The sequence below is a fragment of the Notolabrus celidotus genome, chromosome 15 (genome assembly GCF_009762535.1).
Source record: "Notolabrus celidotus isolate fNotCel1 chromosome 15, fNotCel1.pri, whole genome shotgun sequence".
Classification (NCBI taxonomy): Eukaryota; Metazoa; Chordata; class Actinopteri; order Labriformes; family Labridae; genus Notolabrus; species Notolabrus celidotus.
In genome coordinates, this window is record NC_048286.1 from 27876055 (window position 1) to 27901038 (window position 24984).

At 40.3% G+C, this 24984-nt stretch overlaps 1 protein-coding gene across 1 annotated transcript in view; it reads left to right on the top strand.

Annotated features, from left to right (window-relative positions):
• The window catches only part of LOC117826686, a 185477-nt gene that overhangs the window by 108737 nt on the left and 51756 nt on the right, over positions 1-24984 (top strand). The window contains exon 6 of the mRNA XM_034702940.1: positions 16385-16566. Coding sequence (XP_034558831.1) covers positions 16385-16566 — 182 coding nt within the window. The remainder of the gene's footprint in view (positions 1-16384; positions 16567-24984) is intronic.

Sequence of the window (24984 nt, forward strand, 5' to 3'; positions counted from 1 at the left end):
TGCTGGGCTGGTCATGGGGCTTTAAAATGGGTGCAGTGCTGATACAGTACAGCAGCAGAGCCAGAGTAGAGAGGGAGAGATGGGGAACACTGCCACATAAGAGGAGAGCCAAGTGTGAGGGGTGTGTTTGGTATTTGATTGTGGAGAAGAAGATGTTCAGTGTGTATAAAAGTTCAGCTTGGGATGACTGCCTGAACTGAATGACTTACTTTGTTTATGCCAAAGGAAGTCACTTTTTAAACATTATCGTGTCTTTTCCATCACATTAGCAAGAGTGATTTCACTGCATTAACATCATCTTACTGCCATCATACACTGTCATTGTTGACCATCATCAGGACAGAGATTCTAATGGTTTGATATCAGTACTGCAAATGCGCTATTTGAAAGAAAAGGTTGAAATTCATGTTTGCTCCCGTAGTCCGAAGATATGTTAAGATGTTTTGGAGACTTAAAACTGCACTTGGAGAGGCGCTGGTGTCCTAGCGGTCTAAGCGCCCCACATACAGAGGCTACTGTCCTCGTTGCAGGGGTCGCCGGTCTGATTCCCGGCCGGTCGACCATTTCCTGCATGTCTTCCCCTGCTCTCCACTCCCCACATTTCCTGTCTCTCTTCAGCTGCCCTATAAAAAAATGGCAAAAACGCCAAAAATATGACTTAAAAAAAACCAAAAACTGCACTTGGAGGTGAACATGTTAGCCTGGTGACAGCTGATGATCTTTCCAGCATGTAACAACGTAAACCAGGATCACCTCAAGACCATAAACTGTATAAGAAAAAGAAACGCACACCTGCTCATCGAAAGTGAAATCAAAATATTCAGAGTTCCCCTCTGTGACTCTGGCAGTATAGACCATAAACCCTGCTTCCTTCCTTCATTATAACAGATTGAACATGGGTCAAACTGGAAAGTTAAATTTCACATTGAATAAATGTTTCTCAAACATGCTTTCAGTCATAGCAGTCAGTTCATACCATCTTGATTTATGTGCAAGAGGGAAGTTAAGTCTTAATTTATTACTGGATGTTAAAAAGAGGAGACGTGACGTCACGATTGACAGCTTTGCGGGCTCCTCCAGTGTTTATTACCAGATTAACAAAGAGAAAACCTAACAAACACCAACACAAGAGTCACCAAACTTTCTATAGCGTGTTCCATAGAGTGTCTGCTTCAAATCAACACAAGAATCTCTTCTGTAGTCGACTGTGCAACCTCAGGGATACTTAGAATTTAGTGAGTATGCTGAATGTGTGTTACATTTAGCAGAAGAGATGTGAAGTCAGGCTCCATCAGCCAGATCCCTGCAGTGTATACCTTGACACCAAATTATGTCACCAGCCCAATATGTCACACCCATCAAGGTGGCATTTTGGTTTCACTTTTTACAGATGCAGCTGCATAGTCTGCGTTTACATACAATCATTGGACCGGACCTCTGCATTTCTGCAAAAGAGAAGGAGTTGTAAGCGTATTTACTAATCTACCCAGATTACTCAATTAACTGTGCATCAAAATAAGCTATTTATGGCACACGTCTCTTATTTAGGAGTATTTTTAGTTTGAGGTTGAAATTCAGCGCTATTCCTTAGAGTGATTCTGAGACAGTTATTAAATACAGGCGCTGATTACATTTCCCAAACCCTCTGGCGTTACATAATGTAGTCAATCAGTGTTAATCACTTTGCAGAAACTAGCCTGGAAGAATATTCAATTTAGATCCTGCTGAATTTTTTCTTTGGCTCCTCTGCTCTGGCTTCTCCTTCTTTAAAAACTCACTATGTTGTCACAAATTGGTATTTCTAGTCTCATAAGGAAAATCCACATCAGGTCTGCAGCAGCATGCCTTCAGGCCTGGACGACACCTCACATTTATAAGTCATCAGGATTCACCCAGCACGCCGCGTGTTCGGATGGAAAATCCTTCATTTGATTCCTAAAACAGTTTGACTAATTTCATCTGGGTGTAATGCTGGGTTGTGGCTGCAAAGAGTAATAATGATTACTCTGATAACCTAAACAATTAGGTAATAGGCAATAATTTCCAATAATTGTTATTCTCTAATTAAGTCTCACATCTTCAGAGCTCAAATAAGAGACGGAGGAAATGAAATGAAAAGAGAAACTAATTAAAATGGAGGTGGCTAATACCAGCACGCTTATCCTTTTATTTTCTCCATCCCTCTGTTTCTCTTGCAACGTATTAATATTTCATCTAAAGTTCAGTGCTTTCTGCTTCAATAGACAGTAAAATCACTGCTGGAAACATTGCTCTCAGTCACATCGCTCTCTCTCTCCTCCCTCTCTCGCTCTCAGCCCCGTGTCGTATTTCTTTCAGTTTTTCTTCTACATTTCTCTTTCTCTCAAAATATCTCGCAGGTGGAGATGGATGTCAGCAGCAATTCTAGCCAGTTTTAGCCGGCCCTAAACCGTACTTCCTCTCCTCTTTGTCACGTCAGTCCTTCATTCAGCTACTTGGTCGTTTTATCGTTTTGTATGCTGCAGAGGGAGACGCTGTAAAGCTTTTTAGCCTCTTGATATCATGAGAAGACTGAAGCTGGTGCTCCAATTCTCCTTGAAACCTCGCTGTTATGTGACTTCTAAGAATATTTCAATGAAGGTGGTGGAAAATGCTCCATTATCTAAGTTACGAGTGCTCTTCTGCTTTAGTTACTCTGCCCTTAAAGGAGCCGCCTTTGATTCGGGTTGGGTGTGAGGTGGAAGATAGTTCAACATTGTTGAGCACTGTTTGCACTTAAGCACCTGAGTGTGCCCACACCAGCATGTAAGTACAAGCATCCACATACTAATAGCCTAATGGACACACACACACAAACACACAGGCCTTTTCCTCCTACTCTATACGGCATTAAAGCCGAGCTCTGTAATGGCTAATGGTCTATCTGTGCACACAAGTGAAACAGCAACATGCAGTGTTTTATATGCCTGCACTGCACATCCACACTGTTCCATTATTAACCCCATTAACACTGTGATAGAAGGCGTCACTGTTGTTTTCCGTTGCATTGCATGCAGTCTAATTTAACCCCGTAGTTGCTTGGGAAGAATAAAAATTCTGCCCAGACAGCAAAACTCTTCTGTTTTCATCTCTTCATCCCTGCCTCGACGATCACTCCCTCGCTCAGTTTGTAACACTCAGGATGATGCCTAAATCACACTTTCCTCGCCTTGATCCACCCTTTACCGTCTCCCTGGCCTTTTCCCTTAAGCCCTCTTGAGAATGAGTGCCTGTGTGCGATGGACCCCCGACACACACACTCACACACTTCACTAAACGAATGCAGATTTTATTCAGGCTATTTTCAAAACCAGTGCTTGCGCTTTAGCCAGCTAGACATTTTTTTAATGACTCCCCTAACTCGATTCCTTCCACCCCCACCACCACCAGCATCATAAGAAACACTCTGCCTCGGCCTCTGATAAGATGTACCCCAGTCACACTCTTTTAGTTTTTTAATTCCCACATCAGCCCCCCACCTCTCGCTCACTTTCCGAATTCTTTCACAGCCCATGCACGGTCCGCTCTTGTCTTCAAAAATAGTTCCCAAAGGATTTTTTTAATCCTTCTTTCTTCGTTCCCACTCTCTCTGTCCCCGTCTTGTTGCATCTTTTATTGCACATTTATCTGTCATTTTACAGTCCCTCCTCCTTTGTCAGATCATCCCCAGCTCCCTTCCCTTCTCTATCTTGCAGTTTGTCAATTTCAGCTCCTTTTATGCCCTTCCAAACCTATATTAATCTCATAGACTGCATATAAGAAGTGGGTGTAGCCTCTGGTGTTAAAAGTGAAGTACCTTACCTTTTGCCATCTCTGGTATCATCTGACAATGATATAAGCCTCAGGGAGGGATGGCTAATTTTTCAGTGGCCAGCAGTTATTCAGTTGAGCGAAGATGTAACAACTTCTTCCTCTGCCTGATGGTCATGGTTTACGGTGTGACTACCAATCTTAGTCACAAATGTGGAATTGAAGCCAATGACAGGACTGTAATTTGAATTTATGCACACATATCTGTTTACAAGGATGAACATAAAGCTTAAGTGGTCTGAGAAATAGCAGATGGGATTGGATTGCATTGTTACTGATGCGTTCAGCCTCTTTTGCTTTCCACACTTTTCTCAAATTATACCCCGAAACATTACCAGTCAGTGTACTCAGTCTACAAACTAAAACAAGACTGCTTCCCACATTCAAATCTTTGTCACTCACCTAGATCCTGATCCAGATCCTGTACTCACATGCAGAATATGAATAAAGACAGGCCGGACAGATTGCATTATACCTTAAGTGACCAGCAGGGGGGAAACTTCACTGGAAGCCCAAAAAAGTATTAGCTGCATGAAACCAGGACTGCCCGGTGGTGCAGTGGTCTGCATTGACTTCTTAGCATTACAGTTTCTGGTATGATCCCAAGCCAGACAGGAGCATTTAAGTGTGAGGTTTCCACGTTCTCCCTGTACATGAATGAGGTCCAGCGGGTACTCCAGCCTCCTCCCACAGTCCACAAACATGCTCCTATAGGTCAATTGGCGATTCTGAATCGCTGATAGCTTTAAGTGGGTATGTCGATGGTTATTTGTCTCTATGTGTCAGCTCTGTGGTTGACCGGCAGAGGGGATGTGGTCTATGCCAACCCCCTTTACAACCCTGTACAGAGAGGAAGTGGTTAATAGATGGATAGATGGATAATTGGATGGATGGATGATTGAATGGGAAAAATGAGAAAGCATTTGTATTTATTTAATTTTTCTTCTCTTTGTTGGTTTTGTATTACTTATACATAATTTGTTAACTTGTGGTGAACAAAGGAATGCTGAAAAAATCCAATAGGTCTAAATAAAGTTGAATGACACAATGTATCTAAAAATAGTATTATACTAATAAATATCAACAAAAAAGTAGCTAAATTTGAAATAAAACTTTGAAAATAGAAAATGTAATGTGCCTTTCTTTTTGCCAGATGACTCCTAAGTTTAGGGTTATTAAACAGTTAATTATCAAAAGCATCAGTAGCAGTTGGTGAATTCATAAAGGCACAGGAAACACAGACACGTTCATGGAGGTAGGCTCATTTTCTGCAGACCAGCTACATGAAGCCACATTTAATCACTTTGAGGAACAGTGGGAGACTTTGGGACCTATATTTTGGGGGTCATAGGCTGAAAAGTTTTGGAACCCCTGATATAAGTGATATCACAGTACTATGCTTACTTTTAGCACCATATAGATATTTCTCTCTTTTTTAATGGCTATGATAAATACCAGTAAACAGTGACAGCCCTACTGTTGTCAAATATGGCCACTTCTGACAGCACAAACAAGATGGTCAATTCTTAAAAGCTGAATTGGGGCTTCAAAAGGAGTTTTGTAATCCAATAGAGAATTTTTTAACAGTAGATGATTACACTTCATCCTCTCATGTTAACACTCACCACCTGTTATTTCCCAATACTGTGCATACCCTAACAGCATGGCCTTTGTCATCCAATCCGCTTCCAAAACAGGAAGTCCCCAGCCAATAACAGCATCCATTGTTCTCATTTCAAAACAGTCAAGAGAAACCAGAACACATTGGAAAGGACCACAGGTGAGAAACAGAAGTGATGAATAGAGTGTCTTCTTGTGAAGTTATGCCCAAATACAGCACAGGAGGGATTTTCTATTATTCTCTGTGGCACTATTGTGGCGGGCTCAGCGGGGAGCACCAACATTAGTGAGACATGAGCATTGAACCAGCCTGCCCATGCTGTTTCCTCTCAGCCTGTACTAATAGCTTTACCTGTGCAACAACGGCAGAAGACAGATCCCAGCCAGTCCTCCTCACCAGATCTGTGATTTAATCACGCACCTGTGCTCTGTTTAGAGATTTCTTTCTGTGCACAAAGAGCTGGGAATCTCACTCTGCCACTCACCTATTCACTATCCCTCCCCTAATGTTCCGCCACCTCTCTCCTGTTGGATCCTGCTTCTTCTTTTCCACTCTTTCCTCTCCCTAGTCCATCACAGGTGGAAATGATGTACGACTTGTGTTGCCAGCTGCTCTCCCGTGTGAGCAGAAAGCTGATAATGACTAGGTCTAGCCTACTTTGCCAGCATCACACCCTCTTTGTCACTCTCCTCGCGAGCGCTCCCTGGGTGTGACAAGTGTGTATGAGAGAGTGTGCAGCTGGAGTACTCGGCTCTGTTGCTGCATATGTGTGTGTGTGCAGAGACAGAAAACCCATGACAGTGGCTGTGCTGTCGGTGTAGGCGTGCGTTGCCCCACTCCAGCATACAATAGCACAGATCAATAGAAACCGCAGTCTCTGACTTGTAAATAAGTTTCCTAATTTGCTGTCTCATTAGCAACATCTCTCTCTGTGTTGGAATTGTGTTCGTCTCAGCCTTCTGGTGCTGTGTCGGTCCCAGATGGTAGGCATGGGAGTCACACCACATAAACTGGCATTTAGTGTTGATTCACTGGCACACGCTGTCCCTTTCGTGGGCTGAAACCTACGGGGCCATGTGGGCGTCATCACTCTCAGGGGCCGAATATATTTACCTCACAATACTCCACGCTTTCTTATGTGGTTATATATCTATATCTACTTTTATCCAACAGAGTGCTGTTGTTTCAAAATGTCATCTGCTCACAATTACCACAGCACATGAATAGAGGGACTCAGTCTAAACTCGTATTTGGAAACTGGCTCTGAGGATTTGGTGCCATCCAGCCACAGGAGCACCACTGAGGTCAAACTCTGATGCTTTTTCATAAGACCTGGCTCACTGTCTGTTTAATTTGTTGAAAAGGTGTTGGATAGATATGAGTTCAGGGCTTTGTACAGGCTGGTCAAGTTCTTCCAAAGCAAACCAAACCCAGAAAAACGGTCTGTTTATCAAGCTGGCTTTGCTCACTGTCACCTTAAAGCAGGATAAGGACAAATTCAAACTGCATCCACAATATTAGAAGCACACTTTTGTCTGAAATATCAGTTTTTTTTTCAAATTTTCTGCCTGTACTCATAAATACCAGAATCAAATCAGTTATTCAAAAACACCACCAGATCCCCGTTTAAATACTGAATTCCTTTATACTCATTGTTTCTTTGTTATGCCCCAAAAATTTTTGGAAATCTATGAAACAACTTTCCCTCCACAAAAAAATAAACTTGATATGCAACTAAACTGGTTTTGCCAACTGTGCTTTTAGGGAAACCACGATGTTCCAGATTGTTTTTTCTGCAATCAAACAGCAAACCAATCATTTGTTATGCAGGGCTGAGGAGCAGAAGTGGGAGTTTGAATCCTGATTACAGATAGCTTTTCTTTTAAGTGAGAGGTACACATTAGCAGGATGTGGAAGCTATAGCCAGAGATTTCAGTTTCATGAAATTTGTTCTCTTTTGAGCTGGCTCGCAGTGGTGACTTACTCTGAAATCTTAACCTGGTCAGGACTACAAATGGGGATAGAAACCTGGTTCTCTTTAGGACTCAGTTTTCTTAAACCCGAAAAGAAGTAATGTTTGAGCTTGTCCATACTTCTGTTGACTCCATAAACTGTATAATAGATGGACGTAGTATCCGTGAAAAGCTAGTTTGAGGTAAAGAGGGAGTCTCTGAGCTTCCTAGCCAACAGCTAGCTGTGCCTCTAATTATGGAAAACTCACAAACTTAATAACGGGCAGGCGTGTTGGAAAGTACAACAGAGGTCATGATGAGAAAACAGCAAAATGACGCAGAGAGAACACACGGAGCCTTCTGAAAATAGTCTTGTATGTTCCTTAAAAGATCCCCCGACTCATCAGGAAACAAAAACACCTCAAAGAAAATAAAACAAGTTGGAATATATCAAGAGATTCTTTGATGTCTTAACTTGGAGAAATATTTCCTCTTAATTTTGTAGATTATAAAATTACTCTAATTTGAAGAAGTGCACATAAACACATACAAATGCTTAGAATGAATAGGTTTTAACAAATGCTGGTGCCATAATTCAACTAATCCTATCAAATGATGAACAGTGAATATGTTACTATTATTATAGTCAGTTTTTTTGTTTTAGTTGTTTTGAGGTAAAAGACACATTTTCAAAGTCCAGCTATCTAAATGATTGAGATTTGATGCATGCTTAAAAACATATATTTGAAGCGTATGAAAAGAAACACGTTTTGCATACATGTTCCTGGGCTTTTAAATTTATAACTAGTTGCAGGTAAATCATTTTTTACATGACTCCATTGTAAGTCGCAAGTTGCATCTCCAAATAGGACACCCCCTCGTACAATGTGTGCCAAAAGTGAAATGGTCTATTCAGGCTAAACTCATTTTTTTGTACCAGGCTGTAAAGATGTTTAATTCTGCTGTAAAGATTGACCTTTTTCAAATTGTGTGTATGTGGTTTCCAATACTGCTGGAGCCAGCCTCAAGTGGACACTCAAGGAACAGCAGTTTTTATTACTTCTGCATTGGCTGCAATTCTTGCTGCTGGAGGTTGTCGCTCAGTTGTCTCTCATGGGTCCCCAAACATAACATTATGTCTTGCATCAAGCCACGTCATTTAAACCAAATCACCTGTGCACAAACATGCAAGAATTATGTTATAAAGTTTCTGAATGATATTTAATTCCCACCCAACAGGTGTTAAATTATATAGTGGATTATCTGGTAGTCAGTTGATTGCTGGTTGAATGTGCAAAGAGGTGTAAAGTTTGGCTGAATGCAATATCTCCGACTATCCTCTGGTTAGAAAATCTCCATTGTTGAAGTTCGTGTTAAAATGGGCAGAATAAAAGCTTGTTAGCTCACTAAACAAGGTGACAAGTTTTGTTGAGATGTGTCCAGAGTTGGGTCAATAAAATTTCTGTTAGGCAAAAGTAAATAAAAGGTCATTTACAACCTGTTTAACTTCCTTATATGAGCTCTTATCAGTTTAAAATATATTAATAAAATTATTAGACAAGTCTTGCCTTTCCACCAAACATTAGAGAAGTAAGGATAATGAAATCAATACAGACTTAGAGCTTCAAGGAGTCTGGAGAATGGTATCAACATCAATAAAATATAATGATCCCCATCCCAAATCAAGACCCAGTCATCTGCACACTTTGGTTTTAATCTGGCATCAAAGCTCAGTTCTTTCTTCCTGTAAGAGTGAGATTCACCAGCAGTAATAGATAATTCTCAGATGAAAAAATGTCCAATGAAAAGTTCTTGTTCATGTTAGTAATAAAACAGAACAAAGCTGGGAAGTTTAAGCAGATCAAACTGTATGTATGTTTCTCAGGAGTACATGCATTTAGTTAGTGATACAGAAAATCCCAGCAATTTTCCTCCTCCAATTTTTCATGTTTGCTCAAAAGAGAAAGACATTAACACTGAAATATTTCCATTGGAAGTATAATGAACAGCAGCTACAGAGCCTTCTGCCAAGTCCAATTTACTCTGCTAGTTTTGAAGCTTTAACAACAATCATACACTTGATAATTGTTTGGTACTTATCACAGATTATTTAAATGACTTACTTAAATTTCATTTGCTTTGATTTGATCAAACACCACAGTGACCCACATGTTCATTTTAAAGTTAGTTTTTTGGGCGTCTTTACTTTTATTGATAGCACAGCAAGAGAGACGTGTATGGTGGGGAGTAGAGGCCTGGGAAAGGCATGCAGCAGAGGGTCGAAGCTGGGAATCAAACCAGTGACGGCTGTGGCCTCTGTACTGCCTCCCCAAACTCACAGCTCAACGTCTACACATTCTTAACTGTGGGACAGCGTCTGATGTTTCTGACACTAAGTTATAATCATGTGTATCAGACATAAACAAGATGTAACAACATTAACACATCAGTTTACAGCAGCATTCCTCTCTGCCTTGTCGCAGCAGTCATGTTGGATTTTGTATCTGTTGTTCACTTTAACAGTCTGACTGCAGCAGGCAGCCAGGGATCAATTGTTTTTTTGTGGAAATGATTAGTGAAATGCTCTTTTTATCTGAGCACACACAGAGCCTGAAGCAGAAAGCCAGAGTTAACGGAGGACGTTGATAACCACCTTTGGGATGCCTGTCATCTCTGTCTTGGTCTTTAGGCTTTGTTGAGTCAGCTTGAACAAAGAAAACCTGGCTACTTTGAACCGGCTTTGTAGTGCAGCCTTCATTCCCAGTTTTCAGTCTGGTTTAGATGCTTAATCAGAATCAGACTTTCTCCTGATCGAGACTGTACTTGCGGGCTGTGGAAAGACTCGCACAAATACCGTCATCCTGAATCCGCGCTGACCCTCAATCCTCCATCTTCCGTCAGTACAGGAGTCACCTTTTTACTGTCTTTCTCTGACAGGTCTAAGTTTAGCAGTTTCCTGTCATCCTTTTAAAATTGATGAAGTGTTGTCCTGCTGCTTTTGTTGAGCATACTTGACAGCCTGTCAACATTTGGGCCCCACTGTTTTCTCTGTATCGTCATGTTGAGGAGACATGGTGAAAGTAAAAAAAAATTGACACTTCACCACGATGCTGTTAACGTATGTTGGCAAGAAAAAGTGTTGACCTTGAATACAAGATGATCCCCCTTTTTCCCATGTATTTTAGGGGGGGAAAAAAAATCTGTCCTACACTTGGACTAGTGAGGTTATTACTAATTGAGCATTTTTCCCATCTGGTATTTTGTCTGATGACAACTTTATCTGTGGAACAACCTTATTTTAAAATACTTAACTCCATGAATAATAGCATTGTTTTAAGCAGATATGGTTGAAATAGAAACCTACATCTGACTTCCTTTAGAGATAGAACAGCCCTGATATTAAAGGGATATTTCAGGGTTTTTTTTAAAGTGGGGTTGTATGAGTTACATGTCATTAGTAAGTGTACAAGCCACAATGGATACCGCTCAGTTCTGCTCAGTTTAGCTCATTTTGAATGACCGACCAGAGCACTCATTGTAGCTGATGAAACTGCATCGCTAGCTGGAGTCCTGGCTTACACGTGTCTCGCTGTTGCATCCAGAGCAATCATCCACTCGTGAGCCGTTGTATGTTGTAAAAACTAAAACAACTTTATTTTGATGTTCAATCAGTGTCACAAATCCAATAATTTAGCAGATGATGCAGGATTCCATGATAATAAACAAAACTCCGAGACAGACAGGGTAAAAAAACATGCGATTCCAATCCAGTCTAGTTTCCACTGACTCCTCCAACTGTCTGTGCCGCACACAAACCTATATTAAAGAGACTGTGTCTTCTCATCAAAAAAGGAACTAAAATAGCATAAAAAACAACCAAATCTAATTATAATTCTTACATGCTTTACCGCAACAATTTCTTAACTATACTAACGCTAAATAACTCTATAAACATCCATTAATAACCTGAAACACTACTTTGCCCCATACACTCATCTCGTTTCTGGTGTACGCTCCACTTTCTGCCATCAGAAAGCCCATTCACTTTTACACTTTTTGTGTAAAAGTGAATGGGCTCTTCATTATGTGCTCTTCTGCCTGCAGTGCACTGATCAGTACCAAAGACATGTAACTAATACAACCACACTTCAAAAAAAAGCTGAAATATCCCTTTAAACACCAATCTTACTCAAGACTCAACTAGGAACTGGTCTTTGTTGAAGAAAGAGTCCTCAGTGAACCAACAAAAACATTTTAATATTGCTGTGAGGCCCTAAAAAGAAAAGCTCTACTCTGTCAAGTTTAGTTCTTTTTTAGGAAAGAAAAAACTGAAATGTTAAGAGAAACATTTAACAAACTCTAAATATTCAAAATGTAACTTCAGGATGATTGACTTTTTCAGATCTCAGCCTAAGGTGCCTTCAGGTGAATAAGTGCAGAAACTTATTTTGCATTAAATAACTAGAACAGATTTATTTTTCAGAAAGAATATTTCTGAGAACTAAAGAACCATTGTGTGAAGTTCTTGAGGATTTATTCAGAATAAAGATATTGAAAATAGTCAGATTGGTTAGTCAACTAATTATGTCAATAAAATGTAGCCCAGGCTGCATCATGTTTCCCTGAAAACACATTTGCTGCTGCAAATTAGATGCATGTAAACGTGGGTCTAACGAGACAGAGTTGTATTGAAATTACCCGTAGACTCTTGAAATGATTTGCATTTCAGTGGGTTGATCAAACTGAAGAATACTGTTCAATGGTTGCGATCGCCATCCAGAACTGGAGCTGATTTATCCTGTTTTTTAGGATCTAAAAATTTCAGAGAACTCTTCAGTTTTAGCAAGTGAAGGAGAAACAGAATAATAAAGTGTCAGAAAGTGTTTTCAGATGGTAATAATGACACATTAGCATTCATTGTGAGTGAATAATAAATCATGCTTTCCTCTGCAAGAAGAATAGCATTGTGGGAGTTCAGCAGGTCTCAGGGACTCAAGCACTTTAAAGTAAGCTCCGGTTTAATATTTCCCTTTTTAAGAAAGTAGCTGTTAGTCTGTAAGTTATGGTAAGTGCACCGAAACACGCCATCACATCCTGTACATTACACTTAAAGCAGCGGGAGACAATCCTGGGAGATTCTAGCTGAGCACCTGGACTGAATGACATAAGACGTGGAGAAAAAAAGTCGAAAGAGCATTCATGAGAGCGACGCATGCTAATGGAACCACTTCATCGCGCTTTAGAGCCATAAGACCAGAGGTCCGCTCAATGCTAACGCCACACATGCAGCTTGTGATGTTTGCAGAGAAAACCATACGGCGATAACTAGCAGCGAAGTACTTTAACATATATTCAACCACAAAAACCTTTTCTATTTGGAAGTCTCTGGTAAATGTGGGTGATCCCACTGAGAATCATTCAGCACAAATGTAACAGCTGCCACAGCAGCAGCAGGAGAAGAAATGATTCAATAAATCAAACTTTGAATCCTCTAATGGAGAAAAAGTGTAATAACAGAGCCGGTCAGGTGATGATAGTTTCAAAGTAACTTGATCATTAAATTCAGTTTATTAAAATCAGAGAAACTATTGGATTTATGATGCTTTTATCGTGATCAGAAGTTAATTTACTATAATCCAATCAAATCCATCCCAGCTGATGTATTGCAGATTTACTGACTTTATTATCTCAGCAATATCTTGTTGATTCCTAATTTCATAACTGTGCGTCAGCTGGCGGAAAGGAAAAGACAGGTCCTCCATTTTTCCACTCTGACATTTCTATTCATCTTTGCACTGCGGTGTTCAATTTTTCATACGTGTAATCAACAAATAAATTCTCTTCATCTGAGCCTGTTTATTATGAAATGCCATTAAAGAGCCCATCTTACTGATGGATGTTCTTAATACCAGGGTTTATTTCATCAGAGAGAATCTGCCATGGGGTTCAGATTCTGCTGAACGAATCAAACAAGCCATGAAACTGGAGGAGGAACCAGCTGACATGACTCCGGTCTAGGGGTTAGAACCGGTTCCAATTGATCAATTCCATCAGAATGGTACACCTCAAATGTTATCGATTCTTCTTAACGATTCATTTCCCAGCATGACGACACGTCATGTCATGGTACGTTGCATTACGTCACACACTCTACAACGCAGAACTCCTTCAACCACGAGGAAACATGGAGAGGAAGAAGCGGTCTAAAGCGTGGCTCCATTTTAGTAAAAGAGATGAGAACAATGCCGTGTGCAATCAGTGCAACGCTGTCATCTCATGTAAAGGTGCAAATACCTCAAATATGCTGAAGCATTTGTCCACTCGGCCTTGAAGCTTGAGGTTTGTGTCGGGCCGAAGTGGAGAAGGGTTCATGTGAACATGTTCGCGACGGGGAGGCGAACCCCCGCCTACCTCTCCCCTTTCGGAGTCAGGACGCTTTCCCTCAGGCTCAAGGTGCCACGTCCGGACTCACATGGCCGAAAATGAGGCACCAAGAACGGGGAAAATACCTCCTTAATGACCCCCAGAAGTAAAGCGTTTTTCCTCTCCAAATTCAAAGTATTTTCCTCAAGGCTCCAGGGGCCACATCTGGACTCACGCAGCCGAAAATGAGGCACCGAGAGCGGATAAAATACCTCTGCGATGACCCCCGGAGGTAAAGCGTTTTTCCTCTCCAAATTCAAATTCAAAGTCTTTTCATCCAGGCTCAAGGGGCCACGTCCAGACTCACATGGCCGAGAATGAGGTCAACCTATTGTTCAGTATGTTCAAGTTGAAAATGTTCGTGTTCAGTCTTGTGCAGACATAATTTTGAAAAAAATAAAATGGTTCCTTTTGGTTCGGAAGACTGTGTAGAACTACTTTTTTCCCCCTCAAAATAATACTCAGGAATCATTAGGAGAATTGATAAGGAATTGGATTGATAAGCAGAATCAACAGTGGCATTGACATTGATAAAATCGTATCAATTCCCACCCTTACTTCCGTCACCTGTTTTTTTTTATATTTCTACAGGTAGTTATAGTTGAGTGATCAACACCACCTTATCATTAAAAGTTGAAGTGAGTTTAACATGCAGTAATAATTTTTGCCAACCTGTTTATATCTTAACTAAGTTGTCGGGTAATAAGCAGGCTAAGAGGCAATATCAGCAAGTGTAGCTGAGCAGCAGTTCTCTTTCAGTGTTGAACTGGATGTATTCAGACATAGAGCTAAGAGCAGGTCAGCCATGCTTTCCTCTGCAGTAGTCAAAGTGCACATTTGCTGAAAAAAAGGATATTACACCTGCAGCATAAGCACAGAGGGTCACTGTTACACATCTTAGATAAAGTATGACAAACTTTTCTTTAGTATCTTTTATTGAAGTGCATATAACACAGCACACACACACTGATATATGAAAAGTATACTTTGCGGAAAACACATTTTCTTATTTTCTTTGCTGGATATACATAAGATAGTGAAGTCATGGCTTTTGCTGATGTTTGGATTGCACCTCTAAAATCTTACCATGGCCCTGATTTTAAAGGCTATGACTGTGAGAAGTTTTGAACAGGTCATGAACAGTTTCAATTTATAACTTTGACCTTCATAAATAAACTCAAACATGAGCGGAAGATTACTTTCCCTAAAGCTACTTTTAATTCCTGACATCACTGACACAGGGTCAGATTCTTCTGAAGTGATTTACAGCACACAGACGGAAGGACCTCTACTAAGTTTCCAAGTTTTGCAATAAGTGGTACATTAGGCAGGAGGAGGAAAGCAGGAGACGTTTTTCTATAGATATTGCACACAAAGACAGGAAAGTACTAAAAAACAGAGAAACAACTTAAATATTTCAAGTAAACATGTGGAAAGCTTGGTCAGACACCATTGCCTCTCCCTTATACACAGATATCAAACCTGTGAATGTTAAGGAAACATTTTGCTAGACTTGGCTGTGTTGAAACAAATCTCACACTCATCTGACTGTATCAGTCAAGATACCGTCATGTTGAAGTGCTGGCTGTCTTTTCTTCTGTCACCTCAACATGTTTGTGATTGTTGAGCTTTCTCACATTTACAGGTCTATCTAATTCACTTCACTTTAGCTGAGCTGATAACAGCTGTGTGTGAATGAGCCTGTCTGTTCTGTGCTCACAAGCTAAACAGTGATAGCTTACCTTTTCCCTCTCTCAAATTCAATCTTCTCACCACACTTCCTCTTGTCCGTGTAGCTGGTAGCTCCTGGATGTGTGTACACGTGTGTGTGCGTGTGCGTTGACGTGAAGTAGAAGGTGGATATTTGAATTTATGTTTGCTTTGTTCAGAGATGTTTCATGCCGTGTGTTCTGTATTTCATCTTTAATGTGCAGCAGAGGAATTGAAATAGAAATGTAAAGTATATAACTATCATATAAACTGCAAAGCCAGCAGACTGACTGTAATAATGAGCTGCTTAAACACATGTAAGAGCCTGTTATCTCACTAAATACTTGTTATTTTGAGAAAAACAAAATATAGATGACTCAGAGAGAAAAAGTGGATGTTTGTGATGTGAAGTTTGCTCCTTTTATCAAGTTCAAATGTTTTGAAGAAGACAGAGCTTTAATTTTTTTTTTTGAAGCAGAAAGAGCTACTTTTCTTTCCTGTAATCTTTATTTTTTCTTTATCTGCTCTGTTCCTTCTGTTTTTTTTTCATCCTGCTTCTTTTAATTTTCTTATTTTTCAACAGCAGGTTTCCAGGCTATATTCTACCTAGCTTTTAATAAGAAAACTGCCTTTTTCTCCCCTTTTATCCCTCTCTTTCATCCTCTTTCAAATTAAAAGTCCCCTTATCTGGAGGAAGTATTGTAAATATTAGCCCAGCACGAGTGGGGAACAGCAATTTGAAAACAGCTCTAAAGCCGGAATTAAATGTTTAAGCGACAAATCAGGTGTATCAGTGCATGAAATGACAAAGGCTGCCTGTCTAATACGTTTCTGTCACTCTCTCCTTCAGGTATGTGGTCCTTCTCTGTGTCTGAGCTGGCCATCCCCGGGGCTGAGATTGGTCGTATCTCTGCGACTGACGCCGACCTTGGAGAGAACGCCAAACTGGACTATACCATCCTGGAGGGGGAGACCGGGGACACGTTCAACATCACAGGGGTGAACCAAGAGGCGGTGATCACGCTCAACAAGGTGAGGGGGAAAGACAGAAGAGGAGAGAAAGAGGGAGGAGTAGACAGACAGATGTATTATACCTTATGTGTGACTGGTTTAATGCTGCATTTACTGTGAGGTCTGATGTTCCTCTTTAGCAGAGTGTTGCTATGAGCTTTGGTTGCAGCTCTGATCACAGACTCTGGAGGACTACTTGTAATCATAATAATCTGCAGAGAGAAATCCCGTAAATTTGATGTTAGTTTGATTACTGCTGGTGAAAAAGACACTGTTCAGACAGAGACATTGACCAAATCCAAGATAGGACATGAAGTAAACACTAAACAGAACTCAACGTGGGGTTTGATTGTGTTTGCATGCCTCTGCATGTAAACAGTTCTAAGTATCGATGCCTTTTTATGAGCTAAAAAAGCCATCTGAATCAATGTTGAGTGTGAAGTGATTGATTTTTTAACATAAATAGTTGTGTTATAAGCCCCAAGGTTTCTGCTCAACCACATGGGGTTGCTCCCATAGACTGTATAATAAATGGACCTAGTATCCGTGACATCACCGTCTGTTTCTGAAGCGCTGTTTTGAAGCCAATCGTCGGTGGTAGCCATATTGGAAATGCTGAACTCAACCTAACTTCTGTTGAGCTAGTGTGAGGTTAAGAGGCGGGCTTTGAGCCTCCTCGCCAACAGCTAGTGCTCCCGCCTGTCAGTCAAGTCAGCTGTGCCTCTCATAATGGAAAACTTGTAATCTTAAAATCTTCAAAACTGCTGCATTATGAAAAAATTCACCCCCATACAGTGTGTGCCGATCGAGAAATGAGCTATCCAGACTACACTTGTTTTTTGAACAAGGCTGTAAACATGTTTATTTGTGCTGTAAAGATCGGCTTTTTTGAATTGGTGTGTATGTGGTTTGCGGTAGTCCGGAGCCAGCCTCAAGCCGACACACTCGACAAACCGCAGTTTTTAACACTTCCAAACTGGCTTCAATTCTTGTGGCCTGAGGTTGCCGCTTAGTTGCTCCACTGTAATAACCCGCTCACTATTATTCTGCTTATTACACTCACTTGGGGCGGCTGTGGCTCAGTGGGTAGAGTCGGTCGTCTATCAATCGGAAGGTTGACGGTCCGATCCCAGCTGCAGCAGTCACATGCCGAAGTGTCCTTGAGCAAGACACTGAACCCTGAATTGCTCCCTCTGTTGTTCAGAGGTGTGTGAATGTGTACGAATGAGATTAGCTAACACTGATGGTCCCTTACTGTAGCAGCCTCTACCATCAGTGAGTGAATGGGTATTAATGGGTGAATTTGACGAGTAGTGTAAAAGCGCTTTGAGTGGTCAGAAAGACTAGAAAAGTGCTATATAAGTACAAGTCTATTTACCATTTACTTAAAGGTGCAGTGTGTAATACTCAGCAACATTTAGCAGAGCAGATAATAGCATCATGGATAAAAAAAATATATTACAAGAAGGCATTTCAATAAAAATATGTTTTCAGATGTGATTTAAAAGAAGATACTGGTGTAGCTTTCCCGAGATAGTCAGGCAGTTCGTTCCAGAGTCATGGAGCCTGAACAGCAAATGCTTGGTCACCTTTAGTATTTAAGTTTTGAACAGGAACGTTAAGGAGGTTCCTGCCTGAGGATGAGAGGCTGCACCCAGGCTGGTAGGGTGACAGCAATTCACAAATATATTCTGGGGCCAGGCCATGAAGTGATTAAAGTAAAACCTTAAAATCTATTGTAAAATCAATGAGTGTAAAGTCATTAACACAGGAGTAATGCGATCACTCTTCTATGTTTTTGTTAAGAGTCTTGGAGTCGATTGATGGATTTTTGATTCATACTTAGTAAAAGACCTTTACAGTAATGTAATCTCGAAGAAATAAAAGCATATAAGGTTCAAGGTTCACTTCATCCAATCATACTTGAATCATGAAGGAACAAAAAACATTACTCAGGTCAAGCAAAATAAGTACATAACCTAAAAACCTATAGGCTGAACTAACAGAATGTTACTGTGAACTGTTGCTATGTAATGACCAATAAGAGTAAGTACTGAACACAGCCTTGTAAAAATCAACAATAGCCTGCTTACTGTACACTGTCACTTATATAGCAATAAAAGATAGTAATAATAATTACCTTTATTCAGCACTTTTCAAATTCCTACAAAGTTTTTCACAGACTCAGCTAAATAAAACCAAGGATTCATAAAACCATCAGCTTTTAAAGTACACAGATGTCAACACAGTGTGATACTAACAAAGGAAATAATGATGATAATCTCTAATGATATATTATGTTAGGAAGGATATTAAACAAATCACAAAATCAGCCTCCTGACGAAGGGAGAGATTAGAAAACAACGTGCATGAGGAGTGGCCTAAAGAATGGAGGAGGGAGGGAGCATGATAGTAAGGAGTCAAAGGAAGCAGCATAGGAGACGAGCGGAGGAACAGATGATGAGGGGGAGGAGAGGTGGTGACACTGCTGACGCTGGCAGGTTTTTGAGAGGAGTTTTGTCTTTTTTTAGTCAACAACATGTTGCTCACAAGCCCATTAACCTGTAAATTAACTGCGAATACACAAAGACACTGAAGGATTTCTCATGAATCACCTCTCATCTGTCTGGATTTTAAAAATCTACATTCACCTCACCTCCTCTCCTCATTCGACTCCATCAGAGCGTTCTGAAGGATGTCTGACAAATGAATTTTCTGCTCTATTCACTACAAACCGGCCTCTTCTTTTTTATCAATATTTCCATCTGTTTGCACAACAAAACATTCGTGCAAAACTCAATCAAAGCGTGACACATCCAAATGCAAATGTTTGCAGCAGCTGAGAGTAGCTCCAGTATAAAATGTTGTGACCTGTGTTGTTGAGTTGTTTTGATTGCTGCCTCTCTGCAAAAAAAGGCTTTTTAGTACAGGGAATTTGCATGTTCAGAGGGATCAGTGACGCCATGTTCAGAGTTCAGTCTGCTAATAGTTCCCCTCAGTGTAATATGAGATGATTTCAATTTTAAATGGCCATTCCCTAAGCTGCCTGTCATCTCCAATAATCACATTTTTATAAAGATGTGTGTGCGTGCAGCGGGGGGAGATGAGTGCTGACACCCGTTTATTAGCAGTGCGGCTTGTTGAAGTACAGACGTGTCTCTGTGTAGGGAGGAAGAGGGGGAGAGAGGGTGGTGGGGGGGCACACATGTAATATAGACCTAATGGGGGATGGTGGGGGTCTTGTGGGGGAGGCATGTTGGAGATAAGATGCTTTCATTTTCAATGAGCCCTCGAGAAGAGCCTCAGACACTTCAATAACACACAGGCGTCTCCATTAATGCTGGCAGCCACCTCTCTGATCTGTAGGATGTCAGTCACTAGAGTGTTCTTGTTGTGTATTTAACATGATGTGCATTACACTGGGATTACAAAGCAGAGTGTGTTTTGATGCATGGAGATCCAGAACATGTTTGTGTGTGACACTGAGACTGATCTAAAGGCTGCTGAACTTACTTCTTTTCCTTTTTTTAAAGAATACAACAAAACAAATGATTAATTGGTCCACAGCAGCACGTGTTGTCTTAGTTTCCAGTAGTCATGTCTTATTCATGTGTGGTGTGCCATAAAGTTCTTTAAAAAAAACATGCAAATGAGCCGTGGCACCGAATGTTCTTTTGTTAGAATGAACAGACAAACACTCTAATTTATTTTGACTCGATCCCACACTCACACACCATCCTCGTGCCATAAATATCATGGATGCATTATTTCAAGTGCACCAAATCCTCTGCTTAAAATAGTCCTCACAAAAACATAATCCTTTCTGAGAGATGTTCGCTGTAACTGCAGTATAGTTAAGGATGTCAGCCATTTTTCAGGGAGAAAAACAAGTTGTTTCTGAGCCATTAAAGTTTTACATGTTCCCCAGTGACAAAAAGGGATTTGGGCAACAAACATGAAGTCAGAGGAAGATGGTAAATGTTTGCAAATTTATTTCATCTGACAGTATAACCATAAACTGCACAAAATCATGGACAGAACGACAGCCCTCCTGAAGTGAAGCCAAAACTTTTAAAGCTCCCCCTTGTGACTGGCTGTACTGTAAGTCAGAAAGCCTGTGCCCTCCATGGAATGTGGGTCAAACTAGAAAATGAAAATACACATCTAATAAATGATTCTCAAGCATGTTTCCTGTCACAAAAGTTAAGTCTAATTAAGCTGATCTTCAGCAGTCTTTACCAGATTAGCAGAACAGAGGAAGAACGGTGAGGGAAAGCGTAATGAACACTAACAAAAGAGTCAATTAAGCTTACACAACCATGACCATCCGCTTCAAATCCACACAAGAACCTGTTCTGCTGTGGTCTGTAGCCACCAAGCAGCAACCTCCAGTCTCAAAATATGAAGTCAATGTGGAAGTGTTATAAACTGCAGTTCATCGAGCGCTGCCTTGAGGCTGGCTGCAGAAACACAGGAAACCACATACACACCAATTCAAAAAAGACAGCTAATCTCTCTATCGGCTCACACTGTACAGGGGTGAATTTATTTTCTAACGCGATGGTTCAGGAGATATTAAGATTATGAGTTTTGCCCATTTAAGGACATGACTGACTTGACTGACAGGCGGGAACACTGTAGCTGTTGGCTAAGAGGCTCAAAGCACTCCTCTTTACCTCACACTAGCTCGATGGCAGTTTAGTTAAGTTTATTTCATTCACACACATCATCACAAATGTACATCTATATATATTCAGCAAACATTTTCACAATGGTTGGATGTGTGGAAAGGGGTGACCCCAAGGAAGCTATTTAAAGCTTTTAATAGGGGGCCCAATTTCCCACAAATAAAGTGGCAACAGACAAGATACAACAACAACAAACTAACAGACCACAAACACACAACATACAGTCCCAATATTGTGGTTACATACAGTACATAGATTAGTGGGTGCATTGATATGATCAGTAAATGAATCATACATTGCCATAAGTTGCAATTTTAGCTATTTTTTGAAGATGGAGATGGAATGTGACATTTTTAACCCACCGTCGAGCTCATTCCATATCTGGTTGAGTTCAGCATTTCCAGTATGGCTCCCTCTGACGATTGGCTTCAAAACAGCGCTCAGGAAGAGATGGGTGATGGCACAGATACTACGTCCATTATTTATAAACTCTATGGTATCCACCTGAGGGATCATTAATGTTTTTTCCTACAGAAACAAAAACTGGATCGCTTCTGTGCAAACCTTTGCTCCATATTAGGTCACCATTGAAATAACAGGGCCCATTGAGGGTTATCTTGGCTTCACTTTTTTTTACAAAGAGAAAGGATGGAGGCGTGTCATCCATATAAATATACAGTCAATGGCTGCAAAAAGAGATGCTGTAAGAAATAAATATTTGATGATTGGTCTAACAAACAACCGTCATGAGAAGCTGAGTATTAAATATTCCCTCCAGGCATGTTTAATGTCATATAAAGAATATAATTTGGGAGTGATGTGGTGTTTAAAAAAAAGTCAATTAGGCCAGCTCGTTAAAGATTCTTTAATGAGTTTGTTTAATGAGGTATTCATTAAAAAATGTAATGCATACCCTTTTCTTTCAAACATGCAGAGACTGTGAATATACAACCACTGGACAAGTTCCGTCTGAACAGGAGGTTTCCAACTGTCACACTTGTAGAGGATGCATATTAAACCTGGATTGAGTTCTTTGCTGGATTTTGCTTGGATTTAGAGTAAAAGTTTGCTCCGACTTTAAGTGAGCGCAGAGAAACTTTCCCTTCAGAGCATATAAAAGTGAAAACTGAACAAAAGTAAATTGTGATCAGTGAAACTCTTCTATCCAGACTAACTTCTAAAACATGTTTTGGCTTGTGAAGGGTTTACAAACACCAAAGCCAGTCATCAACCATTGATTCAGCACACATCTAGTCCTCCTAGTCAATCTGTCCCAGTCTGCACAGACTCATAAACCCGTCTCACTGCTGTGTAGTCAGTGAAAGACTTTCCAGAACAGTTTCACTGCTGTCAAGTGAAAACTGCAACTTCAAATTTGGCAGGTTTCAATTTTTGAGAACAAATCCCATAATGTTCTTTGAAAACTTCTCAAAAATGTTCCTGAAGTTTCTGAAAGACTTCCAAAAAGCCAAGCGTAGAGACAATCTGCACAGAATGGCATCATTTTGGCAAAAATCTATCAAGATATTCAAAAGCCACCTGTGAGTTTAGTGAGTTCCTGGTGTGTGCACAGGCATCCGTGCATGTGCTCTTGAAGTCAGGTACTGGTGCATCCTGGTGTTTGTGAATGTATCACTGTGTCAGTCCTCAGCCTTGGGTTTGTTAAAAACAATCCTCACCTGGAGGAGGTATGTGGAGCCGGATTTCCAAGCCCGGTGTGAGCTGCTTTGAAGAGAAGCAAGGAGGCAGGGAGAAGGGGCTGCAAGGAAGAGATGCAAGAAGAAAGACATAGAAGGCGAAGACCCGGGAACGAGGGGAAAAAGAGAAGGGATGAAGTAAGAAGAGAGGAGCTGAGAAAGAGAAGTGTTAAAATGAGGTCCTGGGAGGCAGTGACAGCAGAGAGAGCAGGATAATAAGGGAGTAAGAGAACGAAGGAACTAGAGAGAGACATGCAAAGACAGAGGCAGAGACGGCATGAGCTGCAGAATCACTGACAGCTAGAGAGATAAATTAGCACAGCAAGACTCAGAGGAGCAGGGAAGTAGAAATTTTCATCCAGACAGAAAAAAAATAAAAATCTTGGAGTCAGGGAGAGGCAGCATGGCAACAACATGACAGAAAGAGGAAGTGAGTGGAAAAAAAGGAGCGGCCTGCTGCGTGTAAGAAGGAGAAACTGATCAATTCAACATGTTCTGGGGAAATTACATGTAAACAAATACAGTAAACACCTTCCTCCCTCTGTAATTCCTCCCCTTGGATTCAGACTCAGTGATCTGAAAGATGCAAACAAAACGTGCAATTAGTAATTCAACATGGCCTCCTTCGTGCTGCTTTGTGCGGCTTTAATCCCTCTACAAAGGCTCCACAAGAGGCACAGACACAGATTAGAACCTGGATTGTTGCTTTGGGTGAATTACTGAAACTGAAGACTCACAGGTTACATGCAGATTTGTTTTTAACGCCTGTAAGCTTGGTGGAACAGTGATTGAATATTTACAGATGCTGCTGGGCATCATTTCAGAAGTCAGCTGTAGCTTGAGTGTTGTTGGGATTTGGGGTAAAGGCGGGTGAGCTATGTTAAACTCTTTACATAAATAAAATAAGATGTGAGTGGAATAGGTTAAAAGGGATTTACTTTCAGGGAATCATTGCACATCTAATGAAAAATATGTGGAAAGCTACAACTAGAAGAACAAACAAAGCTCCAATCAGCACCAAGCTCCTCACTTCTTTGACCTTTTGAAAACAGACGTCCTGTGGCTTTAGATATAATCCTGTTTAGATGACTCCAGAGTAAAAACTTTAATATTAAGACTTCATTCTTAATGTAAGAGAAGGCTGAGCCTCCCATCTTTTGGGTCAGAATGTTTTTCTTATTGATGATGTCACTGAGTTGGGATATCAGTCATGGTACGGAAACAGCTGGAACAGACACCAGTGTAGGTACCAGCTTCTTATGGAGTCTTAAATGCTTTACCGTGTCTGTTCTCTTTTTGCAAGCCTGCTCTATCCAGTATCTAGTAGAGCAAGATAGAGGGACTTGTTTTAAGACAATGCATCTTAAATATCTTAAGTCAAACAATCTTGAAATGATCTTGTTTTGAGTTGTAATTTAGAAGAAACAAGGTTTATTTTACATTTCGTACATTTTTCAAGCTGAGATCTTATTTGTAGAAGACGGATAATCTTGATTTAAGACAAACACTTTACTTGATTTAAGTAAATGCATTGTATTGGAGAATCTATCAGAAAACAGCTCCATTGATAAAAGAAAGAAAGAAAGAAAGAAAGAAAGTTGTTGTTTCTAAGGGTGGGTTACAGTTTTCAGGCACTGTTTCTTCTAAATCAGATGAAAATAAACATCCTCAAACTACATGCACACAATGAAACACCTACTTTTGAGCATTGTTTGCTTATCCTGAAAAACATCATGACTGAATATTAGTATATCCAGCTCACTATGAGAAGACATTATATCTCTAAATGCTCAAATTAAACTTTGTAGTCTTATTTCAAGTACAAGATGGTCTTAAACCTAGATAAGTGCCATGATAATACAACTCAAATTAAGGTGAATATATCTCAAATGAAGAAGTTGACATGAAATGCATTAGTGCAAAAATCTTTTTTTTGAGTGAAAAAATACTAATTGTTATCATTCCTGGCTTATTCTGAGATTTAAAATACTGGTAAAATATTGCTTAAAATAAGTTTCCCTGCTAATTTTAAGATCACAGTTTTCTAAATATTA